This window comes from Poecilia reticulata, chromosome 19, assembly GCF_904066995.2.
Source record: "Poecilia reticulata chromosome 19, P_reticulata-male-v2, whole genome shotgun sequence".
In the NCBI taxonomy this organism is placed as follows: Eukaryota; Metazoa; Chordata; class Actinopteri; order Cyprinodontiformes; family Poeciliidae; genus Poecilia; species Poecilia reticulata.
The window spans coordinates 2,079,070-2,097,485 of NC_088848.1; the positions used below are offsets into that span (position 1 = coordinate 2,079,070).

The following is an 18,416-nucleotide window of genomic DNA, read 5'->3' on the forward strand; positions in this document are numbered from 1 at the left end:
AATATTATGACTTTGTATCATACAAATTTATTCTTGTATTATAACGACTTTATTCTGGTGATATTATGACTTTATTCTTATTATTCATGTTTTTCCTGTACTGGCCCTAACGCTGCGTCATAAAGAACAGAGTGTTTCTGTAAATGTGATGCTGCAGTCAGATCTGTCTGTTTTCAGAGCTGTTTGCTCTGCAGCATCAGTTTTATTCTGGCCTCTGCTGAAGCACAACATGACTGAGTCACATGACCACAAGCACGCCGGGACGGACACTGCTGAGCGATTACATCACAAGCGCTCCAACCTGGGCTTCAGAACGGACAGTTTCAGAGAGATGTTTTTCCTGGAAGTGGGCAGGAAACACCGGAAGAAGGAAGAGAAAGAAGGGGAGAGCGGGTGAGGAGGGGCAGGAGGCGGCGTTTAGATAAATCAGGCGTCTGACGGAGTTGACCGGGCCGGGGATTACCGCGTGACGTCGGGGGCGACGGTGGGCCGGACGTTCTTCATGATGGCCTGGATCCAGTTGCGGCGGATCCCGGAGGTCATGGCGGACAGCGTGCAGGCGCCGTCCTTACACTGGGAGCGTTTCGTCAGAAAACACATTTCAGATGTAAAACACAAAAATAATCACATAAACTGCAAGAAACAGTAAAATTAGACCGTTTGAAAGCATTTCAGGCGGATTTGGAGACAAAATAAAAACAGATGAACTAAAGTTTCAGTTCACTATTATTATGTATTAATGTTATTAATGATGCCTTGTTACAGTATTCAGCCTTGTGCAGCAGGTACACAATGTTTTGTTTCACATAACACAACTTTGGTAATTATAACTAACCCAAAACAGGTAAAGTTAATTAACAGTAAGTAAAATATGTCTGTGTCTTTTATTAAGTTTATGAAAATATCCTTGATTTTTTGTGGAATTCTGACTTTTTTTTTGCCTGAGAATTCAGAATTTTTCTGAGAATTCTGAATTTTTCTCAGAATTCTGACATTTTCTGACTTTTGATCTCAGAAGAGTCTGAACCCTTAGAAAAAGTCAGAATTCTGTGAAAAAAAGTTTAATTCAAGCTGATTAAAATCAGATTTTCCATAAATTAAATCTTGAAAAACCAAAAATTCCATGAACCAATAAAACCGATTCGCCGCCCCGCCTCCTCCAGACTGACGCTACCAAACGGGCGACCATGTTGGTGTTTTTGCTCCACTGAATTATGATTAATCGGATTCCCTCTGGATGCTTTCCCTGCGGTTCCTCGTGTAAACAAAGACGGGTCTGGCTGCGCGGATTAAGAGAGGAAGAGGTGGCGACGGCTGCATCTAATTTAAAACCCACTGATGTCACAGAGAGGACAAACCAAAGTGCCAACCTCCATGTCAGACAATAAGCAGCGAGGAAGCCTGATACCAGAACCACGAGGAGTCTGGGGTTGTTTATAGACGGGCAGATTCATGTTCAGATTAACGACGCCGCATCAGCAACGACCGGAAAGCATCAACACTCACAAGGATCTGGAAGCCGTAGTTCCTCTGGACGGGAAACTCCTTGACGTCGTAACATGTGGAGAGGTCGATTTCGCCATCCAGCTCCGAGGCCTGAAAGAAAACGGGTCAGAATCAGGAGAGAATTAACACTTAAAGTGTCCTGTTCATTCTATAGCAGCTGCTGCCACATTTCCATTACAAACTAGTTCAAATCTTTGTCGATATTCTGCTAATGTTACCACTGCAGAGTTTCTATTAAATAAGAATTGAAATTAAAATCACACATGAACAAGTTTGATCATTAAAAACATGTTGCACCACTTCCTGTCGTCTTCTTCTTGGTTTCCACCAGTAGTAACATCTGGTTGGTGATGCGAAGGAAATGTTTCATTACAGTTTTATAAAATCAACCAAACTTACCTGGCCAAAACAAACACCTCATCCTAGCGTAAAAAACTTTACGTTTTTTCAAAATTGACGTTTTTCCATTAAGCAAATGTATTTTCAAAAAGTCGAATTGTGCAGCTATATGGTCAAAAGGAACACAGCTGTTGTTCCTTCAGTTTATATATCAAATGTGACTTAAAAGAAATTTGACTTCCTAATTTAACATCTTGAAATTGGGCCTCTGTCTCTTTAAGAAACTCCTGCTCTTTCTGAAGCTCCGCCTCCAGGAAGTCATCCCAACATGGCTCCTCTATTAACCCTTAAATGTTTTTACCAGCGCTGCTCTGAGCAGCAGCTCCTATAATGAGCTCAGCAGCTGTTTGCTAATTGCTGCTGGCTAGTCTGAAGGAGCCGAGAGGGGGAGGAGCTGCGGCTTGAAGGCGGGGCTAGGTCCACCCAGGTTTTTGGTTGCCATGGAGATTAAAGGATTTCTCAGACATGCATGAAAGAATCAAATCAACACTTTATGTTTGTTTTTGATGAGGGAAAAACATTGAAACACGATTAAAGCTAAAACAAAGTCAATTTTACATGACGCTGCCTCTTTAATTCAGCTTTAAAGAACAACAAACTCCTCACCTCCTCAGCGATCGAATCTTTGTAGAACCTCAGGTTCTGGTCCGTCAGCACAAACCAGTGTTTCTTCCACTAAAGAGAAAAATAAAAGTCGGTTACATTAAATCAGTCAAGCAGCAGCAGCAGAGATTTAATCCTGCTAATGAGTCAAAGTTACCACTCCGTCTTCATAAAGCTTCGTCATCCATCCTTTCTTAAAGTTCAGCAAATCCGGCTGCAGACAAAACAAATAGATAATAATAATAATATTTTTTATTTAATTAGAGATGCAGAAAAAAATCTATTATATAGAGAATCACAATTCCAAGTATTCAAAATGCTCCAAAATCTTTTTTGTTTGTTGCTAAATTATATTTTGAATAAGTCCTTGATAGTAACATTTTTTATTTAAGGAAAAAGTTTGTTTTTAAAATACATAATAAAACACTTTATTGATCCCCAGGCGGAAATTGATTATTTAACAAACTACTCCATCCATTATCAGTAAATACAAATGAGCAAAATAAAATTTATAAAGAATATTCACATTAAAGTGTGATATAAATATAAATAAATACATAAAATAAAATAGAAAGAAGCATGCACATAGAAATACGTACATTTACAATCCATAAATATAAAAATGAGTTTTTAAAATGTCATTTAAAAACACTCAGAGTTAGGCATTTAAAATTTTACATGTTTCATTTTTTATGAATGTGTTGATGTCTAAGTTATCAAATAAATCTGTAATTCATTTATGTCTGTGTTTTAAAAGAAACAAACATTTAAGTGAACTCAGCATGTTTTTTCTGTATCGTATCGGCCGATACTAAACCACCGATATCGGTATTGGAAGTGAAAAAGTGAATCGGTTCGTCCGTAAATAATCCCACTGAAATACATTTTTTAACCAATATTTATAAGACGGCGCACAGAAGGATAATTAGTTATATTTTCTGACAGTCATCAGGTCGTTATAAGTAGGAAATTTTAAAATCACATATTGATTTGAAAATAGATAAAAATCTACATTTTTTTCTTTTCTTTAATTTTTTTGAGTGTTTGATTCATATTGAACATAAAGGGCGTAAAAATAAATAACATCTGAAACTGTTTGCTACACGTTCCTGCAGTTTCTGCAGAGGAACGTCAGACAGAAAGCCTGATAATCTTTAGGGCAGATAAAGTTGTGAAGCTCGTTAAGTTCGGAAGCGGAGCCTCGACTGTAGACTGACTGGCGGGACCTGGACCGTCCCTGTGAAACACAAACTGCTGCCTTGGAGCAACCGGCGGGCCGTTTATGGACGCCAAACTCAGAACATTCGCCTAGAAATGAGCCGTGGGATCGGCGGCGGTACCTTGTTTTGGTTGAGTTTCATCCGGTGAGGAGTCACCGCCTGGCACAGAGTCATTCTGATCGCCTTTAACTCATATGTTGACAACCTGTTTCTGTCTCTGCCACGCAACTCTGCCTGCTTCTGAGCTGGTTATTTATAATCGGCAGCAGTGGCGGCAGTGGTGTATGTAGACGTGTGCATGGGGGGTGCGGGGGGTTTGGCAGCTGCAGCCGGGACACAGAAATCAGCCACACGCTGACTGGATTACCCCGAAACAGACCGCAGAGTCAGACTGGGAGTCACCGATGCAGATTTCAGCAGATTCACCGCACAAACACAAAATATTAACAAGTAGTTTTGTTCTGGTTTCCAGTGCGAATATCTTAGTGAGCTTAAAATACGACAAAACTAACTTACAACTAACTTTTCAGCAAGATATAGGGGCTTGTTTTGATTAAATAGTTCCTTAATATTGGTGAGAAACTTTCAGTTTTACTGGCGCCGTTACCTAGCAACGCCAGCCCGGCCGTTACCTAGCAACGTCAGCCCGGCCCAGCCGTTACCTAGCAACCAAGTTCTAGCTCCACTGGCAGATTATTTCACTTATAAGACATTTTTTCCCATGTTATAAGAGCAATAATAAACCAGAGAAACCTGAGCATTCCTATCAATATTAAGAAATTATTGACTTAGACAAGCTTCTATATCTTGTAAGTTAGTTTTGTACAAAGATATCTGCAATAGAAACTGTACAAAAATACTTGGTAAAATGTTGTGTGACTGCAGTGCTGATAGCTGCAGAAATGCTGTTTTTAATTTTGTTTCCAGGATTTATAGTCAGGATTTTTTTTTACCCCTCTTACTCTTTTTTTATGAACCCTTGAGATGGATGGATGGATGGATGGATGGATGGATGGATGGATGGATGGATGGATGGATGGATGGATGGACAATTGGGTGGATGGATGGATGGATGGATGGATGGACAATTGGGTGGATGGATGGATGGATGGACGGATGGATGGATGGATGGATGGATGGATGGACGGATGGATGGACAATTGGGTGGATGGGTGGATGGATGGATGGATGGATGGATGGATGGATGGATGGACGGATGGGTGGACGGATGGATGGACAATTGGGTGGATGGATGGATGGATGGGTGGACGGATGGATGGATGGATGGATGGATGGATGGATGGGTGGACGGATGGATGGATGGATGGATGGGTGGACAGATGGATGGATGGATGGATGGGTGGACGGATGGATGGATGGATGGATGGACAATTGGGTGGATGGATGGATGGACGGATGGGTGGACGGATGGATGGATGGACGGATGGATGGATGGATGGATGGATGGATGGATGGATGGATGGATGGATGAATGGACAGACGGATGTTCAGCTGGTGGTTTTAGTCGCCACACTGACCGTCATTGAAGATTCTGAGGCTTTGCGGTCCAGAGACTTTGCTCGTCTTGAGTTGAGGAAGTTGGAGCCGGAGACGTCCGGCGCCAGGCGGTCCTTCCCCGTGTCCAGTGACATCTCCTAAAATCACAAACCCATCAGAAACCGAAGGCGTCCGGCTTCACTTCAGCACTAATTAACCATCAGGACAGCGGCGTACGTGTTTCCCATCCAGACAGCGTCTCTCGCTCCGGCTTTGTCTCTGGGTCGCCGTCGTGTTAGCCGAGGTGTCATGGCCGCCGCTGCTGCTTGTGTCCATACGCTCCACTGATTGGTTCTCCTCAAACCGGCCGATGATCTGAGATCTCCTACAAAAACAAACAAAAAAACGCACCGCTCAGTCATTTCTTCAAAAACTATGGAGCCCCCTAGTGGACATGGGGAATTATTTTCTTTACATTGCCTCACAATTAGTAAGTACACCCTGGTCTATTATAGAATAGAATAGAATAGAATAGAATAGAATAGAATATACTTTATTGATCCTCACTGGGAAATTGCTTATTTGTTGACAAGCTCGTCCCATCCAAGGTGCTAATTATTAGTAAATAGAAATATAACCACAAGCAATACAAAATTTCTAAAAATATATATACAAGTGTGAGATTATAAGTATTTAAATATGATTAAATATTAAATAAATTAAATAACACCAATAAACAGTATAATGTGTTAAGAGATAAACTGCACATTTAAAGCCTTCTACATTTTTTCTACATTCTTAACTCTTTGTTGAAAATTAATCTAACTTTGTGTTCATGTTTGTGAAAGGTTAAGATGGGATTGCACATAAAACTGTCCTTGCATATAAACATGAAAACGATAGAAATCCCCCCCGTGTCCTCTAGGGGGCTCCATAAAAAACAGATGAAAGCCAATAGAAATAAAAACACAGAACGCCAAAAATATCCACAATATGAGAGTTTTGATGAGTTAAAACCAGACTTAAGGAAAACTTTCAATGTTTTTCAGTATTAATGTCCTTTTCTTGTTGAATAACGGTAATAATGCCACAAAGACGCACCTACAGCTGAACAGTGGTGTTAAATGATGAAAGAGGAAATAATTATTCCAAGAATACATATTGCTGAGGCAGCAGCAATGAAAACAGTCAACGTTACCTGAAGGCACTGCAACTCGTAAGAGCAAATGTCTTAGAAATGAGTAACTCAATCTGGAGAGGTTAAACTGAATGTACAAAGGAAATGAGGTGAAACGGTGCGAGTGTGCGCTCCCAGCTGGTGCAGAGATGAAATGAGAGAAAGCAGGAATCAGCGGTGACCAGCAGGGGGCAGCAGGGGGTGGAGGGGTTGGCTGGGCTTTAGCTCTGAGAAGCTCGGTTCACAAGCCCTGGAAAAGATCGAAACAACAAAAGAAACTAGCAAGGCGGCAGGAGCAAAAAGGTAGAAAGCACCAGAAAATGAGCATCTATCTCCCCAGAACCGAACCCAGTGGAGCGCGACGGCAGGAAGCAGGAGCAAACAGAGTAAAGACACAGAGTGGCGCTAAACTACTGGAAAGCTGAATGTTTAAAGCATGGCAGGAAGTAGTTATATATCAGTGGTGGGCGCTGCTAATGCGCTAACAGCAGAGCTAATTTTTTAGTTAGCACTTTAGCTTACTTTGGAAATGTTTAGCGCACCTAAATTTTTATTTTCAAATGTTCAATTAGTTTATTATTTCTTTATATTCATGCTTTTATTTTGAAGTCTGTTTAGGCAGCAGGTCACCTTTTCAGTGCTGCTGAAAGTTACGTTTAAGTCAGTTTGGCACTAGAACAAAGATTTATAGGAAGATTTTGATTTTGTAGTGTGATGGAAAAGAAAATTTTATAAAAAATGTGATTATGTGAAATTCAATTTAATTGTTTTTCCTCCATATCCCCCAACTGTTTAAAGTCCCTCTTGCGCCCTCTAGAGGATGGGAGCCTCAGAGTTAGCAGTGCCCACCACTGCTATATACAGTCTAAAGCTCTTAATATTCAGGTTAATAAATCTCCTGCAGCTAAATGCATTTCAACAGTTGCTGCGTTTCCACTGACCACATCTCTGACATTTAAAAAATAAATTAATTTAATAAAAATATGCTAAACTTAATTCTCTGCTAAAACGTTTTGGCCCCAGAATGAGGCGGGTTTTTTTCTTCACTTTCTCAAATTGGTTTATTTTGCAGTTAGATCTGTCACGTAACAAATTGTCCCAGAAGTTATTGTGATAAACGATAATATTGTTATTTTGAGACCATTTTCTAGTAATTCAACAGCACATTTTCAAAGATAAATGAACTTTAAATTCTAACAAACATTTAACAATGGAGCTGGAAGACATGTTAAATATCCAAAATAAAGAAAAAAACAACAGAAACAACTAATAAAATTAATTATAATTCTCTGTGAACAAAACTGTCCTTCAAAAAAATAAGCCAGTTGAGACCAAAACACCAGAATGAAAACTTTAATCCAGATGTTGGTAGAAAAACAATTACTGAGTTTGTTTTAATTTATCGTGTGATTTATTGATTAATTGATTATTGCTGCATGTCGCCACTGGAGCCAAGAAGAAGAAGACGACAGGAAGTGGTTGCAGGATGTTTTTTAATGTCTTATTGCGTGAATAAAACTTATTCAGGTTTGATTCTAATCATGTTTAACGGAAAAACCTCGAATGTGAAATTGTGATTTTTTTTGACAATAGCAGAAAGTTTTGTACTGAAAACGCAGCTTGTGATAAAATCTACTTTATTTCTAAGGCACCTTTCAGGCAGAGATAATTCAAAGTGTTTGCACAAGGAGTTAAAAACAAACATAGAATAATAAAAACACCGATCAGAGTAACAGGAGGAGGTTTATTCTCACCGGCGCTCCTCCCCAAACAGCCGCACCACCTCCTCCCTGCCGGGGCTGCGGGTCCGCTCCCGCAGCTCCTGCCGCCTCTTCTCGGAGCGGAAGGCCTCCTTGTAGCTCAGGATGCGAGCGCGGGGAACGTCGGACAGCGCTGTGTACTCCCTGCCGGACCGGCCGACCCGCCCGGCGCCGCGCGCCGTTCCTCCGGCCCGGCCGCACGCCTCCCAGGTGGGCGACGCCCGGCTGCTGGGCTCGGAGTCCAGGGAGCTCTGGGAGGAGCTGATGGTGGAGTAGCTCGGGGAAACCAGAGCTTTAGGGGAGGGGAGCGGGTCCGGGGAGCGATGGGGCGCGGGAAGGTCCGGTTCGTACCTGGAAGCTCCTATAGAGGAGGAGGACGGCGAGGAGGAGAGGGGCAGGTGCTGAGGAGGCGCCGGGTTCGGCTCCGACTTGGTCTTCTCCAGGGAAAAGTATCCGCTCTCCACTCGGACTTTCCGGCCTGAGCCGCCGGCGCCGCCGTCTGAAACGCAGGAACACGTCAAGTCAAACATCCTGTCTGCAAACGGCAGGAAATACGTTTTATTTCATGAGTTCACTGGGATTTCATCACAAAGTAAAGATCATCCAGAATGACCTTTAATCAGGAATTAAAGAGGAAAGAAAAACTAAGCATGATGTAAAACTTTATTACAATCAGAAACCTGGAAAGTTTGTGGTGGAAACATGAGAAAGTCTGGAATATTTCAGCACTTTTTCCAGGCTCCGTTTCATTACACGTCGGTGTTTTCGGTCGTTCCAATAAGATCGTCCAGGTTGGTCACAGGAACCTGAAGATGCTCACAGCCCTGCAGGTGAGAACCACCTGATGTGATCTGGTAACCTGGCGGTTTCCTCACCGTCTCGCGTGGCGACGGTGGCGTCCGGCTGGCTCTGGCCCAGCTGGCTGAGGCAGGACGCGCTGCGGCTGCAGGGGATGGCGGCGCGGCTCCAGCGGCTCTGCTCCTGCCACAGGGTGGCGCGGCTGGCGGGGACCTGCTCGGCGTCGGCCATGCTGCCGGGGAGGCAGGGGATGCTGCCGCCGCCGCCGCTGGTCACCGTGACCTTGGCTGGGCCCGGCTCCTGGGGCGCAGGGCGAGGCGGGGGGCACAGAGGGGAGAGGGTACAACGGGAGGAAAGGTCACAGATCGACTACAAGAGGAGCGCACAGGAACAAAGGAAGACGTGGAAAAGTTACATTTTCATTTTAATTACGCACGTCTTGCAAAGCTTGCAAGGTGAAGTTAGCAGTAAGGCTGGGCGATCAATAAGTCTTATTGATCAATCAGTTGGTTTTTGGATCGTCTTTCATCAATACGCTCAGAGTGATGTCATCGCGCTGAGACCGGCCATCTTGTTTTACAGCTTCTGTTTATTTGAACTTTGAGTTCAGATCAACTTTATGACGAAATATTAGGACAAGGCTTCGTTTTTTTTTCCCTCTGAATTATGAGGAAAATCTCAGAGCATTACATGAAAACTGTTGTACAATAATGAAGTCACAAAATAGGACAACAAAGTTTTAATTTTACCAGAAAAGTTTCTAATATTAGGAGAATAAATTAGTAATTTTATTAGAACTTCTGCAAGGAAAACAACGAGGAATGCTGAAGTTAAACTCTGGGGTCTGTTTTACTTATAAGAGATTAGCATCAAAATTATCAGTAGCAGGACTTTGACACAAATCTGAGCAGATGAAGTAAAAACACATAGGTGCTTGAAGCCTTTTTCTCATTAAAATCGCATTTTATCACATTTTTAAGATGTAAAATTGTGTTTTTATTATAGACTGGCCCTGATTAACTCTCTGCATAACATACAAAAGGAATGACTGAAGTAATTTTCTGTCATTTGTGAATTTTTTTATAGAAAAGAAAATTGGAGATGAGGTCTGGCATGAACATAATCTGGGATTTTATTTTGAATCCACATCGCCCAGCCCTGCCTGCCAGTGACGAAGCAAAGAGAAACAATCAACAGGAGCTCGATCACAGCAAACAGACCTGAAATTCTGCTGGAAACACAGAAGTAAAACATTTTGCAGGAATATTACAGCATTTTCAGTGATCAGCAGGTCCATCAAACTGTTGCAGGAGGAAAATTTAAAGCGAAGAAATCATCGACTTTCTTAGAAATCCAACATGCTGCTGTGCCAAAATGACTGGGTTTGCACCAGAATCAGGGATTGTAGTGATTATCTGCAGGAAGCAGCAGAGCAGACGGTTTGATCGGGCCGAAACTCACGGAGTCTCCGTTCATGTCTTCAGTGGAAAAACACTGGAGGAGCGAAACGCCGTCCTGCCAATCACACAAGCTCTCCACGTCAGATCGTTACGACGCAGGCAGGAAAGTAAATGTTCATTTAATGAGACAAAAGGTTGGAAAGCGGAACTGAAACCGAAACGCATCTTTTCCTTTTTCCAGTCAGAGCAGGAAAAAAGCAAAGTTTGAGAACATTTTCAACAGATCTAAACGTGTGACTGATAATTCGTCTGAACATTTCCGAGTTTGTTCTACTCAGAAATTTTTATATTTTTTGGAAAAAATTTTGGAGAAGGATCCTAACATTTTTTTCTAGTCAATTTTTGTTTTTTAAAAATAAATAAATTCCATATTTTTTCAAGAAAATTTCTGAGATTAATCCCAAAATTTCAGGTTTTTTCTAGCAAATTTTCAACTTTTCACTCAGTAATTTCCATGTTTTTGTATAGAAAATTTCTGTTATTAAATGCAAAATTTCAGTTTTTCAAACTCAAAAATGTTCATATTTTTAAATATTTTTTTTAGATTCATTTCATAATGTCTGAGTTTTTTCCAACTCTTCAAACGCTGAAATTTCCATGTTTTTTCTAAAGGATTTCTGAGAGTAATCCCAAAAGTTCAGATATTTTTCCAGCAGATTTTTTACAGTAGTTATAACCGAGGCAGTAAAAATATTTAGAAACTGTTTATTTAATTTAAAAGGTTGAAAGTGGAGTGCAAACTGAAATGTTTTCCAGTCAGAGCAGACGTTAGCCCTCAGGTCGACATGCTGCTGATTATTTTCAACAGCGCTAAGCACGAGTCGCTGCAAACATACATAAACACGGGAGGGAAGCCCTGAGTGGAAAAGTGGTGTTGACACAGAGAGGTGTGGAAAATATAAACCTCGGCTCAGAGCTAAATATCCACCAGCGACTGTCTGTCATTTCATCGAAGGAGACGATGACAGAAACTGACGGCAGACGAGCGGTGGAGCCCGTTTAGATGCCGCTAACCCTAATTATAGTTTCATAATGGTGCAAAAAACAACATAAATCAAACATCAGCCAAGTTTATAAACGAGTTTGTAGATTAAAAGTCAGAGAGCAAACATTTAAGCCAAGGGTCTGCAAATGAAATTAATAACTGACTAAAATGGACTAATAGTTTTAACAGGGTTTCTGAAGGTTTTCCGGCTCAAATTTAAGGATTTTAAAGACATTTTAAGACCATTATGAATGAAATATAAGACCTGCATCACAACAGAAACGTACAAAAGAAAACCGCTTATTTCATATTGTAGAAATGTTTAATTTTTTTTTACATGATGCAACAGAAGCCGGTGGCAAAGACGAACCGATACAGACAGACTAGCGAACGGCATGAAGGCGTCTGAAATGTTTGCCTGACTAAAAAACGTCCAGCAAGAAAAACAAACTGCATAGGATTTAAGACCTGTGATTAACATTTTTAAGGCCAACTTACATTTTCATATATAGTTTCGAAATTTATTTTGTTTTTTTACATATTTTTTTATGAATATAATTAGAAGAAAATGTATTCATCCTTTTTGTTTATCTTTTTTTAACACCTAAAAATAGAAATTAAATGGTTAAATAAAAATGATCAACTGCAGAAATCATTAAATTTACAGTTAAAAATTAGATTTGAAGCTAAAAATATCCTGGAAGTATTTGGAAGATGCAGAAGCAGAAAAAAAAACACATTTACAGGTAATGATTTAAGGTTTTTACTGGTGAATGAATCCCAGTTCATTCACCAGTAAATGAACTGGGATTTCCTCCAGTGAGGCAGACAGTGGATAAAAACATGGTTGCTTGTGTTGGATTAAAAAAGATGAACGACGGGATCACAATGGGACAAATGAGCAAAACGAGGTCGTTACAGGAACCAGGAACAGATCCGTCTTTGCCGACGCAGCTCTGCCTGCACTGGGTGGTCTGCGGCTATATTCCTGTATCATATGTCTATGTTTAACAGGAGAGCGTTCTATGTAATGGAGACCTGCGACTTTCTCACAGGGGGAAAATCCAGCTGCAGCCGCTGTGAGCGAGCCAAGCTTTCATCCAGTCGACACCTGCATGCTAACGGGCCGCGGCGTCCAGAACCGCTAATCCCATCGGGCCAGACAGACACGGCTAACTTTAGCACAACGGGACGGAGTTCACCTGAGACCAGGCGGCTAATACGGTGGCCTGCTGGGGTCAATATGTAGAGAATCAAAAGTAAAACGGACCAGAACATTTCTGCCAAAACACTCAAATTTAAGAGAAAAAACCAGAAGTTTCTGAGTTTGGACTGTAGAAACTCAGGAAAGTCCATGTTTTTCTAGAAGTTTCTGAGATTAATCTGAAAATATCAACATTTTCTGAAACGCACCGAAACGAGATCCAAAAATGGATCTAAAATGGAGGATTATGTAAGACTGAAAAAACAAAAATAAAGGTAAATAAAATACTAATTTTGACGGCTCGGCTCTTTCAGGTGAGCGAGGAAACGCCGGCCGTCTGAGGCGAGTCCGTACCTGGTGAGTGGGAGGATCAACTTTGCGTTTCTTCTTCTGGTTCTGCTTGTTGGTCCTGGGATAGACGGTCAGCGCGTCCTGCCACCTGACGGAGCCAGAAACACTCGGCTGTTACAGGCGCTGAGCCTTCACCGCATGCACACACACACACACACACACACACACACACACACACACCAGCTGATTTCACACACACCGGCTGATTCCACACACACACACACACACACAGGCTGATTTCACACACACACATACACACACACACACACACACACACACCAGCTGATTTCACACACACCGGCTGATTCCACACACACACACACACACACACACACACACACACACACACACACACACACACACACACACACACACCAGCTGATTTCACACACACCGGCTGATTCCACACACACACACACACACACACACACACACACACACCAGCTGATTTCCTACACACCGGCTGATTCCACACACACACACACACACACACACACAGGCTGATTCCACACACACACACACACACACACACACACACACACACACACACACACCGACTGATTTCACACACTGCACTGCTTAGTTTTCTCAAAAACAAGCTTTGGTACTACACTGGTTAATGTATTTAAAATACAAATAAAACACTATTTAACAGGAAAGTGATTTAAAAAAAGAACTTCTTCAACATTTTAAACACTTTTTTCATAAGTATATAGGAATAAATTGATTAGTTTTACTACTGAAGGTGAATATATACACATTTTTTCATATTTGAACGTGCACATTTTTGTTCCCCTCTTACTTTATGGAATGCAGTAAAAGTTTATCGCTAAAAACGGTTAGAAAATTAGCATTTAGTGAATTAACTTTCTAAAAAGAACATTTTGGTGTATAAACTGTGCAATCAATGATTCTTAACAACAGAAACTGTAAACACCGTGTGAGGGAATCCAGCAAAATGATTATTTTTGTTGTACTTTTTAAATCTTGGCATTGATATAAAAAAAACATTTTATGGTGATTAACTGGGTTTAATTGGATTCAGCAGAACATTGAGCTCGAATCTGATGAATCATTAAAGTGTCACAGCCATTTCTGATTAAATTATGTGAAGAATGAGGAGCTAAAATCACTAAAACGTCTTAATAAAATAGAGCAAAATTACTTAATTTATTTAAAATAACCAACATTGTTTTTTTGCCGCTCATTAATGGTTCAAAAACTTAAACTTTAATCACATCAGTTGTTATTTAATAGAGGCGTTTATAGTTGAAGTATGAGGAAAATGGTAAATAAACACGATTTGCACCATCGGTTGCTCCACTAACGACACATGGAGGCCAGATGAGGCAGAGTGGGAGGTGATGATGATGGAGCAGGTAGTGATGTGAAGAGTGGGTGCAGTGAGTCACATTTCTCCAAGAATATCCACACAGAGCGAGCAGCAGCCGCAGAGGAAGCAGCTCGGAAACAAAGGCAGGAGCCAAATTATGGAGACTGAAGCTTGAGAGTTGAAGTCTCTGCTCAGAAAGTCTGAGGTCAGAGAGAAATGTTGGATGGAGGAATGTGAGCCAACGCAGAGCCTGAAGCGGACAGCAGGGGGCGGTACAGCCTCAGCTGCAGCCGAGTCCACTTAACGTAAAATCTGTTTCACCACAATTGGGTGTGAAGTAGCAACATTTACTCAGTTACTTTAAGAACTTTTTCAAAGAAATGGACTTTTAGGAGGTTTTGTACTTTTTACTTCTACTTGACTAATTTTATTGTGAGGTATTTCCACTCCTACGTGAGTAAAATGTCTGGATTTTCTACCCACTGAATGAAAAACAAACATGAATTAACCAGAATTCATCAGAAACCTGAAGTTTACGTTAAAGTTTTATGAGTTTTTTGCTGAAAGGAACTGATTTGGTAAAAAATAATTTTTGCCTGATTCTGGTATTTTGTTGTTGAATTATTGTCATTTTCATCTTTAAAATACCAAAATTTCCTCTTGACTTTATATTTTGGTTCGTCTGAGGATGTTATTTTAAAATACAGTACTTGAGTCGACTTTTTACCAAATATTTTTTTACTCTTGAGTAATTTCTTGTAAAAATGCATGAAAAAAAAATCACAGACCTCTATAGGAGAACTTTCCTGCCAACAGTCATCACTATCTACAATAACTGGAGAATTTGAATTAAAGAGTTACGACAACATTTCATTTCCCTTTGGGATCAGTGATGATGTCACAGGCAGGTGGTGACGGCCCGTTGCCACGGTAACAGCCCACGCCTCACCCGTTGATGATCTCTCTGCACTCGGCCCGGATGAAGTGCTCCGTGTCGGGGGTGAGGATGCACAGGGAGCTCTTCTGGCCCGTCCGCGCCTCGCCGTCCAGCACATCCAGGCACTGGTTCATGTTGATGGTTCCCTGGGGCAGAGTGCTGGGCTGCAGGGTCACATGGGGGTCAACGTTAGGCGAGGAGACACAAACACATGAGAAAATGCTACACAAACTACTGTAGCTTCTTGCAACATGTGTCAAACTCGAGGTCTGGGGGCCAAATCCGGCCCGCCGGGGCTCTTAATGTGGCCCTCTAGACGCTAAAGGGACACATAAAATGAACCTTCATGATAACAGTGTGCATAAACATCATTTTATCAATCAAATCAAAGCAGCTTTTATGTGTTTAGTGCCAAGATACATCAATTAGATCCTACATATTATTGCAAATTATCTTGAGAAGCGTCAACAAATCCCAGCACTTTTTCACACCAACACATAATTGTGAGTTTATTGCAGATTTTTTGGAAAAAATGGTGAAAAACATTGCAACAAAGTGATGGTCACTCCCACCTACAGGAGTAATCATCACTCCTACAGGTGGGAGTGATTTTCCCACCATCACTCCCACCTGATGGTGTTTGGGCAGCTGTTTACTTACACTAATCAGCTCAACCTTACATGATGCAAGCTATAACCCGTAATGATACATACACGCAAACATTTCTAAATTAGTACCACAAACACAAAAACAAAAAGAGATTTTTGTTAAGCCTCATTTTTCAGGATAGTTTCAACCAGACCTGTCAGGATAACTAATTTTAATTTTGTCCCAGGAATTATTGGGATTGTTGTTTTGAAACCATTTTCAAGTAATATAATGGAAATAATAATGCAGGAAGACATCGTCAAAGATAAACTTTAAATTAGGGCTGAAACGATTCCTCGAGTGATTCGAGTACCTCGATTATTAAAATTCCTCGAGGAAAATTGACCTGCCTCGAAGCTTCGTTAATTTATGTTTTATCATTTAGCGCACCGTGTTTCAGCCGGAACATTATCTGCGTTGCGGAGCTCTGACTTCCGCCTCTGAGTTGTTGACGGAAGCTACGTGTTAGCGGCATAACGTCCAATCTTCAGGTTCGGCCCGCGGGGATTTTATTGATTGGTGATAATTCCGGGTTTTCATCGTTTTTGTGGGACCAATAAACATCCTTAAAATGACCGGCGCGATGCCGGGAGTTCGGCAGCCTTTCTGCTCCGGAGCTGCTGGTTGAACGGCGGGAAGAAGCTGAGGAGGATTTCTACAGGTGAGCGGAGAGACTGAACACGGCGGGCGGCTGAGGGTTGATGCTTACAGGGTAAGAGCAGCTTTACGGACGAACCGCACAATAAACTTATATCATCCCGGTCTGAACAAACGGGAGGCGGAACATGGCTGGTAGATGAGTTTCTGAACGGAGGAGCCGTAAATATCCCGTGTTGCTCCCCCGGTCTACAAAACAGTAACTGGTAGGGAAGCTCAAATGTGGAAAAAATAGACTGATGTTGATATCCGATAGTAACACTGGTGTTATGGAAGATTTACCAATATTTTATTTCATAATTGTTTTTATCCGATTACTCGATTAATCGTAAGAAAAATCTATAGATTACCGATTACTAAAATAATCGTTTACAACAGCCCTACTTTAAATTCTAATGAACATTTCACACTGGAACTTGAAGACATTTTCCATCCATCCATTTTCTTACACCCTTGTCCCTAGTGGGGTCAGGAGGTGCTGGTGCCTCTCCAGTTAACGTTCCGGGCGAGAGGCGGGGTCACCTGGACAGGTCGCCTGTCTGTCGCAGGGCAACACAGAGACACACACACAACCATGCACACACACACTCACACCTAGGGGCAATTTGGAGAGGCCAATCAACCTGACAGTCATGTTTTTGGACTGTGGGAGGAAACCGGAGTACCTGGAGAAAACCCACCATGCACAGGGAGAACATGCACACTCCATGCAGAAAGACCGGGCCGGGAATCGAACCCAGAGCCTTCTTGCTGCAAGGCAACAGCTCTACCAACTGCGCCACTGTGCAGCCCGGAAGACATTTTAAATATCTAAAATAAATAAACAAAACAACAAATAAAATGAAATATGAATCTCTAAATACAGAATGGGCTAGTTAAGTCCAAAACACCTGAGTGAAAACTTTGATCATCCAGTTTTTGATAGCAAGAAAAAAACCGATAAATCATTCAAAAGGAAATTAAAAACATATTTTATGAATATGGATCTCTAAATTATACGGCTGCACCAACAAATCTGCCCTAATTTTCTTGTCCACCTGCTCAAAAGTTTAAAATCAGCCACTGTCCCCTGAATTTAGTGACTTTTCAAACAAGAAGAAAATAAATCTGAGGTGAGGTAGAAGAGTCTCTAACCTTCTCAAAGCTCAGTAGTTAGTTTAAAGTGCATTCAGTGAACTGAAAGGCCAATTAAATCTGATCACATCAATGTATCTGAAGCAGATTCATGACCTACATGCTGGATGTCATTAAGGACGAGTGAAACCTCAGAACAAAAGTTTTAAACCAGCGGTCCATCGACCCAGTTATAAACCGTGACTGCATGAAAAGATGAATGTAGCATCGAATGGGTTAGCAATGGAAATCAGCCAATGGCAACGATGAACGTCTCCAGCAAACTGGCAATAAAAGCTAACTAAGCATATTAGAAGCTAGTTAGCGATAGCCGCAACCACCTCAGGTGACAGAATGACGATGTCTGCGTGCGACTCAAACTTTGCCTGACATAAAGGAGAAAAACAAACTAAATACATTTTGTTGTGATAGGACTATTTTAAGACCTATGATTGTCATAACTTACATTTTTCTAATGAATTGAAGACATTTTAAGGTATAAATGTTAGATACATGAATATCAGAGTTCATTTCCACCAGCCCTGTTTATCCCACTTTAATCCAACTTCTGTTCATTTCAATAGGAAGTCCGTTTCGCTTGTGGGAGTGGGAACGCATAATCGATCAAAAAACCTCAGTTTGATTAACATAAACTCTGGTGTGAACACCATGCGCAGCGGAGACCGCTCTAAAAGCAGGAAGTGGACTACAGCGCAGGGCATTCTGGGTAGACCAAAACAAACAGGAGAAATGGTTCTTGGTCTTCAG

General features: G+C 41.3%; 1 protein-coding gene across 6 annotated transcripts in view; it reads right to left on the bottom strand.

The window, feature by feature from the left end:
• The window catches only part of mpripa (myosin phosphatase Rho interacting protein a), a 60,342-nt gene that overhangs the window by 16,731 nt on the left and 25,195 nt on the right, over positions 1–18,416 (bottom strand). For 2 of the 6 annotated variants that reach the window (XM_008436382.3, XM_008436380.3), the window contains exons 4-14: positions 15,243–15,394; positions 12,964–13,048; positions 9,038–9,329; positions 8,157–8,661; positions 5,463–5,610; positions 5,267–5,383; positions 2,666–2,722; positions 2,512–2,580; positions 1,507–1,596; positions 464–573; positions 302–340 (exon numbers count right to left, since the gene is read on the bottom strand). In XM_008436382.3, coding sequence (XP_008434604.1) covers positions 302–340; positions 464–573; positions 1,507–1,596; positions 2,512–2,580; positions 2,666–2,722; positions 5,267–5,383; positions 5,463–5,610; positions 8,157–8,661; positions 9,038–9,329; positions 12,964–13,048; positions 15,243–15,394 — 1,664 coding nt within the window. Of the gene's footprint in view, positions 1–301; positions 341–463; positions 574–1,506; positions 1,597–2,511; positions 2,581–2,665; positions 2,723–5,266; positions 5,384–5,462; positions 5,611–8,156; positions 8,662–9,037; positions 9,330–10,421; positions 10,476–12,963; positions 13,049–15,242; positions 15,395–18,416 lie in introns of all 6 variants that reach the window. The other 4 variants (XM_081600372.1, XM_008436384.3, XM_008436385.3 and 1 more) reach the window with 4 other exon arrangements.